Source organism: Pleurodeles waltl, chromosome 9 (assembly GCF_031143425.1).
Source record: "Pleurodeles waltl isolate 20211129_DDA chromosome 9, aPleWal1.hap1.20221129, whole genome shotgun sequence".
In the NCBI taxonomy this organism is placed as follows: Eukaryota; Metazoa; Chordata; class Amphibia; order Caudata; family Salamandridae; genus Pleurodeles; species Pleurodeles waltl.
In genome coordinates, this window is record NC_090448.1 from 1,087,429,164 (window position 1) to 1,087,441,822 (window position 12,659).

The window sequence follows — 12,659 nt, forward strand, 5'->3', positions numbered from 1 at the left end:
TCTTTCCAGAAGGCCTCAATCAAGAGTTTCGGATATGCACAGTGGCCTCTTTGAATAGATACCACGTAATACTTTTCAACACCCTTGCTATGTCACTTATTCCCGGAGCCTGACCACCTGATTAATTTACAGCAGTTAGAACAAGCACCCCCTTGGTGCCAGAGAGGGGGTGAAGTAGAACAAAATGAGAGCACAAAATGTTAAACGGGCAATGTTGTGCAGCAGAATTTAGTCTGCCTCGCAGGGAGTAGTTCTTGTTCTCGAAGGACACCCCATACCTGTGGAACATTATGCAGGATAACTACCGTGTGTACTTTCCATTGATACTGGATCAGGCAGCATGGAAGGCGAGCTTTAGAGTGGAGTGTACGTCCACTGGTGCCATTTACAGAATGTGGGTGAGTGCGCCTACTCCTGCACCTCTTCTGGCAAAGAGTGCTGAACAGTTTGCTGGTAAGCAGGCTGCCCCCTTGTGAGATTTTCACTGGCATGGGTTCCCATGTATGAGGCTAGCCACGGGTGGTACAACCCTGTTCTTGGAATAACTGCTGGATGGGTATCTACATGACCGTCACATGTTCACACGGGGTCCACGCTGAGAGCTCCAGTATCGGTGGCTCCTCACTTGCCTCAGAAAACATTGAGGGACCCCCCTCATGGGCTAGATATTGCCCAAAAAGATCCTTCCACCAGTCCTTTGGGTCAGGATACCTCTATCCTGAACTTTTTTTTTTTTTTTTAAATCTTGGTTATGGAGCAGTCTCTGGGTGTACATAAATCTATTTCCATTAAACTCCAAAACTACTGAACAGAATTACACCAAATCATAAAAATATGTTTCTGGAACAAAATCTAGCTTTGTGCCAAATTTGTTGTCATTCTGTCCAGCGGTTCGGGCTGTAGTAGTGTCTAAAACCCCTTTTATGCAGCTAAATGGGGAAAACGTGTTTTGGGACTCAGTCCTCCCTCCCCACACTCCCTTGATGAATCACCCTAAAACTTTTCAGACAGCAGCTAAACTGATTGGCAAACTAGTTTTGAAAATTTCGTGAAGATTCGGCAAGCGGTGCCAAAGTTATTAGCAAGGACCATAGGTAAAGCATTTGTTTTGCTAACTACTTACTGGCAACCGCCAGTAGGATATATATTATGCTACAGTGCATGCACTCACTGAGTGGCCTAGTGTTCAAATCTGTGACCTGCTGATTATGCACAGTGCATTGCAGAAAACACAATCTCCTGTGCTAGTTTTCCAGAACTGGGTGGATGCTGAGACCTGGTAAATGCGTACAGATTCCTGCAGTTGTAACTTAATCTATTTTACGAGTCGTTTCACTAAACCAGCAGATATTTCCATTGCGTTAGCTCAGTGGGTCCATGTTCATACTACGGAAATCTGTAGCCAAGTTCCTGGTCACAGGTTCATACCTCGTTACGGTCACTAGTGTTTTCATCCTTTTTAAGGTAAATTAAGGAAGAGTGCACACGTAAATATGGATGCCCTGCCTGTGAGCCGCTGAGTTTCTTAATGGAGCTTGCTTAAAGTTTTTTTGGCTCCCTTGAAATATAGGTTTTCCTGTCGGTAGTCCATCTCAGCCTCTAACCCTGGGTCTTGGTAAAGGGACGAACTTGTCGACAAGGATGCGCCGTTGTGGAAGTGGTTGGTGAGGGGACAGTGGCACTGTCGCTTATCCTTCTCCCCCCCTCTTTCCAGCTTGCGGGAATAGCTTGAGCGCAGACAGGCCACAAGAGCTTCTCCCACGGATAGTTGTTTTAAAAGTTTCTAGGAAGTTTTCAGCCTGAGCCTCGGCTGCGCATGCGTAGACCTGCACCCTGCCCGTGATTCACCGCTTATCCCATTGCGGTTCCTGTTTGTGCTTCCTCCTTATCGGGATGCAGGAAGTAGCTTGTCCTGACACAAGACCTCTTTAGGGTGTACACGGCTTCTTCGCGGAATGGGCGTTTTGTCCTGCTTGTTTTGTTGTCTACAAACTACCCTTTCTCCTGCTCACATCCGTCACTTCCTCACGAAGCCCTGCATCTTGCTTTGTGAGAATTCATCAGGTTGTACTGTCTGCCCTGCACAGGTTTCCGCTCACGTTTGCTGAGGTTAAGACGTTTATCTAAGGAAGGACTGATGATGGAAACCGTTGACATTGTTGCAGTATTCTGCCTCTCGCACATGGAAAGAGTGATTCTGCACGAGTTGTACATGTTTTACATTGTGTTTTAGGTACCAGTGAAGGTCACGTCCCCCTTTATACGACCTATAGCTGCGTGGTCAGGTGCTGAAGAGGTCCAGCCTCTCTGAGTATGCCCCGTAAGTACAGCTTGGTGGAAAAGTCAAGAGTTGGAACACTTTTGGCAGACTTTAAATCTATAATTTTCGGTATAGTTTTAGTAGTCCTTGTGATTTCTTGGGCAATGCTTTCCTGGCTTGTGGAAAAAAAAAGTGTAAATTATCAAATGCACGAGTGCCTCCCCACTAACTTTCATTTGAAAGGTTACTAGGCTGGAGGACATTTGGTTTTGCATGTGCTTAGTGGCCACAACTCCAGTGCCAAACGCGAGTTTGTTCTGGCGTATTATAGAACTGTTCACAGCCTTTGCCTAGATGGCACTCTCCGGTTACTCCTTTTGGCACCCCGATCATTGCCATGTAGGTAGCGCACATGGGGCATTAGCAATTTGTGCTCGAACAACAATTGACTAACAGGGAAGCGGGACTCCTCGGCATGTGGGGACGGGTGTGTAGCCTGCTGCAGTCCTGCCCAGATGGCAGATGCGCTTTGTGTGTTTAGCGGTCACCTGGTTGCCTTATGGAAGCTGAACTTTCTCCAGGGCGGGCAATCCGTGTCCCTAGATGATTCAGACTTGGTTGACTTCGTTGACCCAAGAATGTCAGAAGAAAGGTGGTCCCATCTGCAGACATTGCCTTTGTTTACAAGAAGTTGATTTATCCTGCTTAACTTTCAGCTGCATGTTCACCGTTCATGCGTTCTGTTCCTCTCTATTTCACCACATCAAAGTTGTGGTAAGATAACGGCCTCTTTTTACAGATCACTCAAAGGCGTAGAACTCAATGTGCCCTTGTTTTAAGATGGGATGTGTCACCCGCCCACCCTTAATGCCGCACGCGTACGCTGAGGGGGTATTATGGTGCTGTACTATGATGAATAGGCTGCCCTTATCCATTGTGCCTGTCCGATGGGCTCCAATTATTTATAATAACTTATAAGGTAGGACAGACGTTACTAGCATCCTAAACAGATGCCGTTCTCTATCCGTGTTAACAACGGATGTAAAGGAGTGAGCTGCTACTTAAGCACTCTTATTAGCATAACAAAGAAATTAGTGTGTGAGCCCCGAGAGACTCATCTAGTGGTATGCAAAGGGCTCAATGTTGTGCTGCTGCAACATTGACGCATCAGTTTGCAGCGTTTGGGTTAAATCTAGAAGCTGAAATCCTGCTGTTCACCCTTTGAAAATGGTTCCCAAATATATTCATCTAAGTGCACATGGTAACCGGAGAAGTGGCAGTGCTACAAATTCTTCTCTGCCCAGAGGACTTTCCTGGTGGTTGTACGAGGCATAACCAATTCCCCCTGATCAGTTGCTGCCTCTAGCTGAGCAGGGATAATCCACTGTTGGCCCGACTCATGCAGTTTACACTTTGCTTACAAATGGGGACACACCAGTACTACAGAAAGATTTGTTGTATAGGGACCTTGGATTGTCTTTCCTGCTAAATCTACATTTATTCCTTTATTTCCTTGTCATTGTGGTGTTTAACAGTGGGCTATGACCTGCATAAAGATGCAGGATTTTAATGAACTCTTGCATTGCACAATGATAAGTGTTGCTTTGTTAGGTCGCACTTGAAGATCCCAACTAAAATTGAATCCTAGCCACCCTTGTCAAGTGCTTCACCACCGCTGGATCCTAGGCAGCACAACACCGCCATCTTGCAGCTCGCTTCACAGCTAATGCTTGACCTGGCCAGGATCCAACTGCAGTGGCTGTTTTACAGAACTTCATGGAGTCCTCTGTTGGGAGGCGTTGTGGAGTACTGGCTGGGCTCCACATGTGGTAGGCCCTTGTACTCCAAACTACTCTGCTATGGTTGCATCCCTGTCAACGTTTCCTGATGCAGCTGGATCTTTGGCAGCACTATCAAATGACTTCAAAGTGCCCAACTGCTATTTTAATACATTTGCTCTGGGACTGCTTTGAGGTGGTCCTTTATAGCCTAAATTGGTTACCCAGGTATTTACTGTCTTGAGCAGCACAATTCTGTTCCCTTGTATGTGAACGTTATAATCATAGGCCTGATCACAGCACTAATGCTACGGCTTCCTAAACTCTGGATTCAAACAAAGTGGATGAACTGCTCTTATCCAGTATGCAGGCAGGCTTTATCTCCCTGCAACTTAACCAGGTGAGACCATAGGGAACTAGTCGCCTAAAATACATGGGTAGAAGAATGAGTTTAGGGAGCAGTTGGCTGCTTGAGGAGGGGGTGTAGTGTAGGATATCCTACACTGAAGAACTGTTGTGGGTAGGACATTATCTAGGATGTTGTTCACTGGTTACTCTTAAGTGGCATAAACATGTTTACATGGAAAACTATGGAATATTATTTGTAATAAACATTCATATTGTGACTTTTTAGTAGGCTGCTGTGCAATGACTAGAACTATTTCTTTAAAAGGGCTTTCCACAGGCCATCTTCCTGGTCCTTAATGTGAGGAGAGAACACCACACAGGCCCTCCTGGCTGATCTTGAGACATGGATTTACCAGCAGTAAGCGCAGACACTCCTCATCAAAGTGCTCAAAAGAGATTGCCCTCTGATAAAGATCTGTATCTGTGGAATGGTCTTGAAAGACCACGTAAGACTCATGAATGTATTAGCACTTCAGGAAGAAATTTAGCACCTCTTCAACAAAGCGGTTTTCTTTGAGTGTATTGTCTTCTGGTATCCAGTGTTAAACAATACACAAACTTCTTCAACTGTGCTCATTAATTTGTACCTATTGCACCCTCCCCCCACCAGTGTTCTTTTTGTCCTACAAACATGCTTGCAATCTTAGCTATTGGTAAGAAATTGTAACACTATGTATTTTCTGTCCTAGGTGACCTTGGAAAAGGTTCTGGGCATTACTGTTTCTGGAGGAAGAGGACTAGCCTGCGACCCAAAGAGCGGCCTTGTTGCATATCCAGCAGGGTGAGTGACAGTGTTCCAGTACATGCTACTGTACTACATAGTAAAGTAGATCGTTTTGGAACACCTGCATTGTTAGACACTTATCAGATCATCATCATCCCCAATACAGAGTCAGTTTCTCGGTTTGGGTGTTTTTCCCAGTTCTTGGTGACTGTTCCACAAATTTGCCATGTAGGTCTCTGCACAACTAGTTCCCCTGCAGTGTAGCCCAGTTGAATGTTTTTGTTGATGGCACTGGCTTGTTCTATTCTGAGGTACATGTTTATTTAGTAAAAACAAAACGTATTTGCCAGGTGATCTAGAAATTTGATAGCTTCAGCCCAGTCATGTCCATCGAGCTGAAGTCTGTTCTTTACCCCATTCAAAATCCATGGTGTAGGTCACACTGCTAGGATACTAGAGTTGTCACATTTTGTTCCCTCAGACCAGTGGTTCTACAATGTAGGCACACAGAAGATTTTACTTAAGCACTTGGCATTGTGTACACCATGCTTGCCAAAAAAACTGATGGGGTATGGAAGGGGTAATTGACTAAAGTAACAGCAATTTCTAAAAATCCTCAGGTTAATGGGTTGGTCAGAAAATGTTTGTGCATTCATTGGTCATTTGGGCTCTATAGCTTTGAAGCAGCATTGAAGCAGTGTTGTAATTTGACTTTTTCTTCCCCTGAAAGGAGTGTTGCAGCTGAGGAGGAGGTTGGTAATTTTAGTGGAAGGATGGTTGTTTCAGAATCATTGTGATTTCCCTTTTAATATTACAACAACATGATTTCATTATATTATTGTTTTAACGTAAACGTTTTGTTTGTTAAATTTCTTGATTTAGAGATTGTAATGCTCACTAGTCTTGCATGGTGTAGTGTAACTGGGTTTTTTCACCTGCTGTAGCACTTCCTGATTTCAGGTGAAGTGGGTGCATTTCCTGACCCAAGTTTATAGGCACTGTTTCTCAACTTTAACTGTTCCTTAATGTATAAACTAGGGACTGACCTAGAATTTAGCAAGTGACTTTCCTGTGCCAGATCTGGGACTCTTGAATAAAGATGATAAATGCTAGGATTCTTTTTTTTTAAAAACTTTTAATAAAAGGTAATATTTTGAGGTTTTTCTTTTTATTTGTTAAATGTAAATGTCTTCATTTGGGCATGGAAAAGATGAACCGCCTTAACAGGTGTTTGATGCTGATTGAGCCTCCAGATCAAAAACGTTGATAATTTCTTCTTAGAACATTTGTGTGTGAAATTGGGTTGTTGGCAGACAGGTGTGTGAACCCTGGTCAAGCAACGGCCACAATCATTTGCAAGGCAAATCAGTTACTTAATGAACCTGTGCTTAACCCTGGGTAGCTTGGCACAAAAAGCAGTCATGCTGAGCTTGAGGCAACTTGCAAAGTATTTATGCAACATACACACAGTAATGAATTGGGAAAAAAACAAACAGAAAAAATTAGAGTAAATTGTAACAAATTTGACACCAAAAAAGCAAATATCCAATCTGGACAACAAGAGGTATGAGTGTTTTTAAAAGTATTTAAGGTTCAAAATAGTGTGTAAAAGATAAATGCTCCAACCACGACATCTTGTCACCACAGCCAAGGGTCTAGGAATGCATGGAGAACTGTTGGTGGTTCAGGACTCACTCAGGCTGGGTCCAGGTGCAGGTTCAAGATGGAGCTAGCATGTTATGCCTCTATGGCTCTGAACAGGAGGCCAGCAAAATAGCCCTTGGGGTCACTTCTGGCAGGCTTGAGTGCAGATGTAGATGCAGGGCTTAACAGCTGGATTTTAAGGTAGGCTTCATGCAGCAGAGCAGTTCTTCCAGGTACAGCAGCAGTGTGGCAGGTCACAGCAGCAGGCAGTCCTGAGTCCTTCTGCCGGTTTAGTAGTGAACTGAAGAGTGGGTCTGAGAGCCCTGCTTTTTTATATGCTGATGCCCTTCTTGTAGAGGGTAGGAAGTTTCCAGAAAGGTTCTATGAAGTTCTGAGTTTTCTGCCTCAGTTCTCCTGGCTCCAAGCTGACTGCAGTGACAATACAGGGTTGTTAGACCTATTCTGAGGAGATTGGGGGGGGGGGGGCACAGCCTATTCAGGTGCAAATGTGCTCCCCCATCCCCATGAAGCCAGTTAATGATTAATTCAGGCTCTGCTGATAACACTGTTTCTCTCTGGGAGGAATGCAGTCATAAGCTACACCCAGTAATGTGACCCAAGACAGGTTGCAGGTACAAAGGGTAGGAAATGCCAACTTGCTAAAAGTGGCATTTTCAAAATTGGAGTGATAAATCTGACTTTGGTACCTACAAACTTGTAATTATAAACCCTCTTAAATACTTAACATGACACATCTTCCTACTCTCATGTAAGACTTACGCCTTATTAAATGTAATAAGGAATCCCCAAAGTTATCCTGTGGGAGGAGCAGTCCTCACAGTAGTGAAAAAGGAATTTGGGTCTTTCCCTACCAGGACATGTTAAACCTACAGTTATATGTCCTACATTTTAATTACACAGCGCCCTGCCCTGTGGCCTTCCTAGGGCAACCTTAGGGGTGACTCATATGTCATAACATGGCATTTTAAACCCCTTGCCAACCTTTAAACTCCCAAGTCGACGTGGCAGTGTGACATTGCATGCAGGCTGCAATAGCAAGCCTAGGGCATGTTTTGGAGGGGTAAGTGGGTGGCACAATAAGTTCTGCAGGCCTACTGGTAGCTTTTAATTTACAGGCCATGGATATATGGTATACCACTCTACAAGGGACTTGTAGTAAATCAAATATGCCAATATTAGTTTAAGCCAATTTTAGCATTTTTAGGGAGTGAGCGCAAGCACTTTAGTACTGGTTAACAGTGATAACGTGCGCAGAGTTCTTAGGCAAACAATGCAAAAATCCAGCACAAATAGGAGTAAGGCAAAAAGTTTGTGGGTGACTGTAGGAAGTTGGCTCTGTATGTGCTATTTCAAAGTAAGGAATAGCATGCACAGTCCAAGGGTTCCCCTTAGAGGTAAAATAGTGGTAAAAAGAGATAATACTAATGCTCTATTTTGTGGTAGTGTGGTCGAGCAGTAGGCTTATCCAAGGAGTAGTGTTAAGCATTTGTTGTACATACACATAGACAATAAATGAGGTACACACACTCAGAGACAAATCCAGCCAATAGGTTTTGTTATACAAAAATATATTTTCTTAGTTTATTTTAAGAACCACAGGTTCAAATTTTACATGTAATAGCTCTTTTGAAAGGTATTGCAGGTAAGTACTCTAGGAACTTTGAATCATTACTTTAGCATGTATACTTTTTACATAAAACACAATAAGCTGTTTTAAAAGTGGACACAGTGCAATTTTCACAGTTCCTGGGGGAGGTAAGTTATTGTTAGTTTTCACAGGTAAGTAAGTCACTTACAGGTTTGAGTTTTTGGTCCAAGGTAGCCCACCGTTGGGGGTTCAGAGCAACCCCAAAGTTATCACACCAGCAGCTCAGGGCCGGTCAGGTGCAAAGGTCAAAGAGGTGCCCAAAACACATAGGCTATAATGGAGAGAAGGGGGTGCCCCGGTTCCAGTCTGCCAGCAGGTAGGTACCCGCGTCTTCGGAGGGCAGACCAGGGGGGTTTTGTAGGGCACCGGGGGGGACACAAAGTAGCACAGAAAGTACACCCTCAGCAGCGCGGGGGCGGCCGGGTGCAGTGTGCAAACACGCGTCGGGTTTCCTTCAGGTTTCAAAGGGAGACCAAGGGGTCTCTTCAGCGATGCAGGCAAGGGGGGGGGCTCCTCGGGGTAGCCACCACCTGGGCAAGGGAGAGGGCCTCCTGGGGGTCACTCCTGCACAGAAGTTCCGTTTCTTTAGGGGCTGGGGGCTGCGGGTGCAGGGTCTTTGCCAGCCGTCGGGAAATGGAGTTCAGACAGTCGCGGGCGGGGGGAGCCTGGGGATTCCCTCTGCAGGTGTCGCTGGGGGGGCTCAGGGGGGACAACTTTGGTTACTCACGGTCGTAGAGTCGCCGGAGGGTCCTCCCTGAGTTGGTTGTTCTCCACCAGTCGAGTCGGGGTCGCCGGGTGCAGTGTTGCAAGTCTCACGCTTCTTGCGGGGAGTTGCAGGGGTCTTTAAATCTGCTCCTTGTAACAAAGTTGCAGTTCTTTTGGAGCAGTGCCGCTGTCCTCGGGAGTTTCTTGTCTTTTTCGAAGCAGGGCAGTCCTCAGAGGATTCAGAGGTCGCTGGTCCCTTGGAAAGCGTCGCTGGAGCAGGTTTCTTTGGAAGGCAGGAGACAGGCCGGTAAGTCTGGGGCCAAGGCAGTTGGTGTCTTCTGTTCTTCCTCTGCAGGGGTTTGTCAGCTCGGCAGTCCTTCTTCTTGTAGTTGCAGGAATCTAAATCTTTAGGTTCAGGGAAGCCCTTAAATACTAAATTTAAGGGCGTGTTTAGGTCTGGGGGGTTAGTAGCCAATGGCTACTAGCCCTGAGGGTGGGTACACCCTCTTTGTGCCTCCTCCCAAGGGGAGGGGGGTCACATCCCTAATCCTATTGGGGGAATCCTCCATCTGCAAGATGGAGGATTTCTAAAAGTTAGTCACCTCAGCTCAGGACACCTTAGGGGCTGTCCTGACTGGCCAGTGACTCCTCCTTTTTATTCTCATTATTTTCTCCGGCCTTGCCGCCAAAAGTGGGGGCCGGGGCCGGAGGGGGCGGGCAACTCCACTAGCTGGAGTGTCCTGCGGTGCTGTGACAAAGGGGTGAGCCTTTGAGGCTCACCGCCAGGTGTTACAGCTCCTGCCTGGGGGAGGTATTAGCATCTCCACCCAGTGCAGGCTTTGCTACTGGCCTCAGAGTGACAAAGGCACTCTCCCCATGGGGCCAGCAACATGTCTCTAGTGTGGCAGGCGGCTGGAACCAGTCAGCCTACATAGATAGTCGGTTAAGTTTCAGGGGGCACCTCTAAGGTGCCCTCTGTGGTGTATTTTACAATAAAATGTACACTGGCATCAGTGTGCATTTATTGTGCTGAGAAGTTTGATACCAAACTTCCCAGTTTTCAGTGTAGCCATTATGGTGCTGTGGAGTTCGTGTAAAACAGACTCCCAGACCATATACTCTTATGGCTACCCTGCACTTACAATGTCTAAGGTTTTGCTTAGACACTGTAGGGGCACAGTTCTCATGCACTGGTACCCTCACCTATGGTATAGTGCACCCTGCCTTAGGGCTGTAAGGCCTGCTAGAGGGGTGTCTTACCTATACTGCATAGGCAGTGAGAGGCTGGCATGGCACCCTGAGGGGAGTGCCATGTCGACTTACTCATTTTGTTCTCACTAGCACACACAAGCTGGTAAGCAGTGTGTCTGTGCTGAGTGAGGGGTCTCTAGGGTGGCATAATACATGCTGCAGCCCTTAGACCTTCCCTGGCATCAGGGCCCTTGGTACCAGAGGTACCAGTTACAAGGGACTTATCTGGATGCCAGGGTGTGACAATTGTGGAATCAAAAGTACATTTTAGGTGAAAGAACACTGGTGCTGGGGCCTGGTTAGCAGGGTCCCAGCACACTTCTCAGTCAAGTCAGCATCAGTATCAGGCAAAAAGTGGGGGGTAACTGCAACAGGGAGCCATTTCTTTACAGTGACCCTGTACTGAGGGCCATTTCCAACAATCTGATAAAAGTAGATCTAAATGCCCTATAACACACAATGGTGCTCACAAACAACCTTGTTGCAGCATGGTTGTAATATAGATAGTTTCTAGTTGAAGAAATCATTTGGTTAAAATCTCTGCTTCATTACCAGAAGAGAGGAACTGTAAACAAAGAGCCATAATAACCAGATTTAGGTTTGTTTTTATATAGTATCTATCCTGTTTCCACGCCATCACTTCCACTGCTACAAATTAACACAGATGAACTGTGTTGCTGATTAAGTTCAACAAAGTAGTTATTGGTCAGTCTAGAGGTATGATTTTTGAGCCTTATACTCAGACTCCCACGTAAACCTCAGCCTCCCTACCTAGTCATACCTATTCTCCCCACCCTCAATTTATTGATCTCTCCATGGTGCTTTGCTTTCTCATGGTGTAGTATGCTTACACCCATAAGGGGGGTGAGGATTGGGGGTTGTGCGGGCCAGCAGGTTGTTTCCAGTGCAATTTAATAAGGTGCTTGGCCGCTTCCGTCATGTGGGAGATTAAGTGCCACTCCACATGTCATGGCCTGCAGGAGTTGAGGTTGAATACCAAGTAACAATAGAGTATGAATTCCGGAACGAATAGCCTATTGTCCTCTTAATATGGCTAAGGATTTCTGGTAATGCCGTGACATGACCACTATATGTGTAGAAAGTTTTCAGATGCTGAGGAACAATGCCAACACATGGGGTCAGGTAAGTGTGTAAGGTACCAGCAAGTTATGCCCCTGTCAACAACTCTTCCCCCCCCTCTCCCCCCCCCACCCCCCCCCTAGCCCTGGTTATGCTTTTCGTGATCCGCAGGATATTGTACCATAAGCACTCCCATTGATTTGTGGGTAGCTGATCCCCAATGTCTGCGTGCCATTGTGATTGGTAATGATTTTGAGGAGGGGGAGAAGGAGGAAATGTTGGAAGACCTGGTATGTGTGCGAAATGAGCCTATGGGACCTGTTGAATGACCTAACAAAGGCCTCAAGTCATCAGTTTGTGGATGGCCCACTGTGCATTGGATGGGATGAGGGCCCAGTGGCAAAGTTGATAATATTGCAATCTGGAGGACAGAGAGCCGGAACATCTGGCAATATTATTTGAATGACTTGAAGGAGTTTCCCTCAAAGAGGTCGCTAAGAGTGTGACAATCGCCCTCTCGTGGCTTCATGAATGGGGTTGCAGCTCAGAGTCAGAGTTGGGATTGAGGGGTGTTGGGTGAAGGAAAGGAAGTAAGGCCTCATTTTACTGCAGTTTTTTGCCCCATATTTCTAGGACTAGCAATGTAGGCTCTTTGATGCCTTGCTTGTCTAGGGAACCATGTTATGTCCCAGAGGGTGTGACAGGCAACAGCACTGTCCATATGCAACCAATGCTTGCCGCTTTCACATACCACCCATTCTGTGACAAAGTGGAGGTGTGCGGCCCTGTAATACTCGGAGGTTAGGACATCCCAACCCTCCCAGGTAACGAGTGAGCGTCAGCACTGTATTGGAGAAGCGAGAGCACTCCCCACACCCCCTAAACCCTCTCCAGCCACCACCATATAAAGGAGCGAACGTCTCGTTGGTGGTGCAGGATTTCGTCCTGGCAAGTCTGCGTAGGTAGGCATTGCAAGAAATGTATATAGTATTTTTGGCATCAGGGACTTTGTGCCTGCATTTAAACGTCCTAACCATGAAACCTGGAGGGGTTTCAATCGGCAAGGTCCTCCAAGGTGGAGTTTCGACATTGAGGCCAGTTGGCCATTGTCCAAGTTGCTAGGGTTGGAGTGAAGTGGAG

At 46.1% G+C, this 12,659-nt stretch overlaps 1 protein-coding gene across 3 annotated transcripts in view; it reads left to right on the forward strand.

The window, feature by feature from the left end:
• Positions 1–12,659, forward strand: part of MAPKBP1 (mitogen-activated protein kinase binding protein 1) — a 533,456-nt gene that overhangs the window by 135,520 nt on the left and 385,277 nt on the right. For all 3 annotated transcript variants that reach the window (XM_069208767.1, XM_069208768.1, XM_069208769.1), the window contains exon 3: positions 5,136–5,227. In XM_069208767.1, the coding sequence (XP_069064868.1) occupies positions 5,136–5,227 (92 nt within the window). The remainder of the gene's footprint in view (positions 1–5,135; positions 5,228–12,659) is intronic.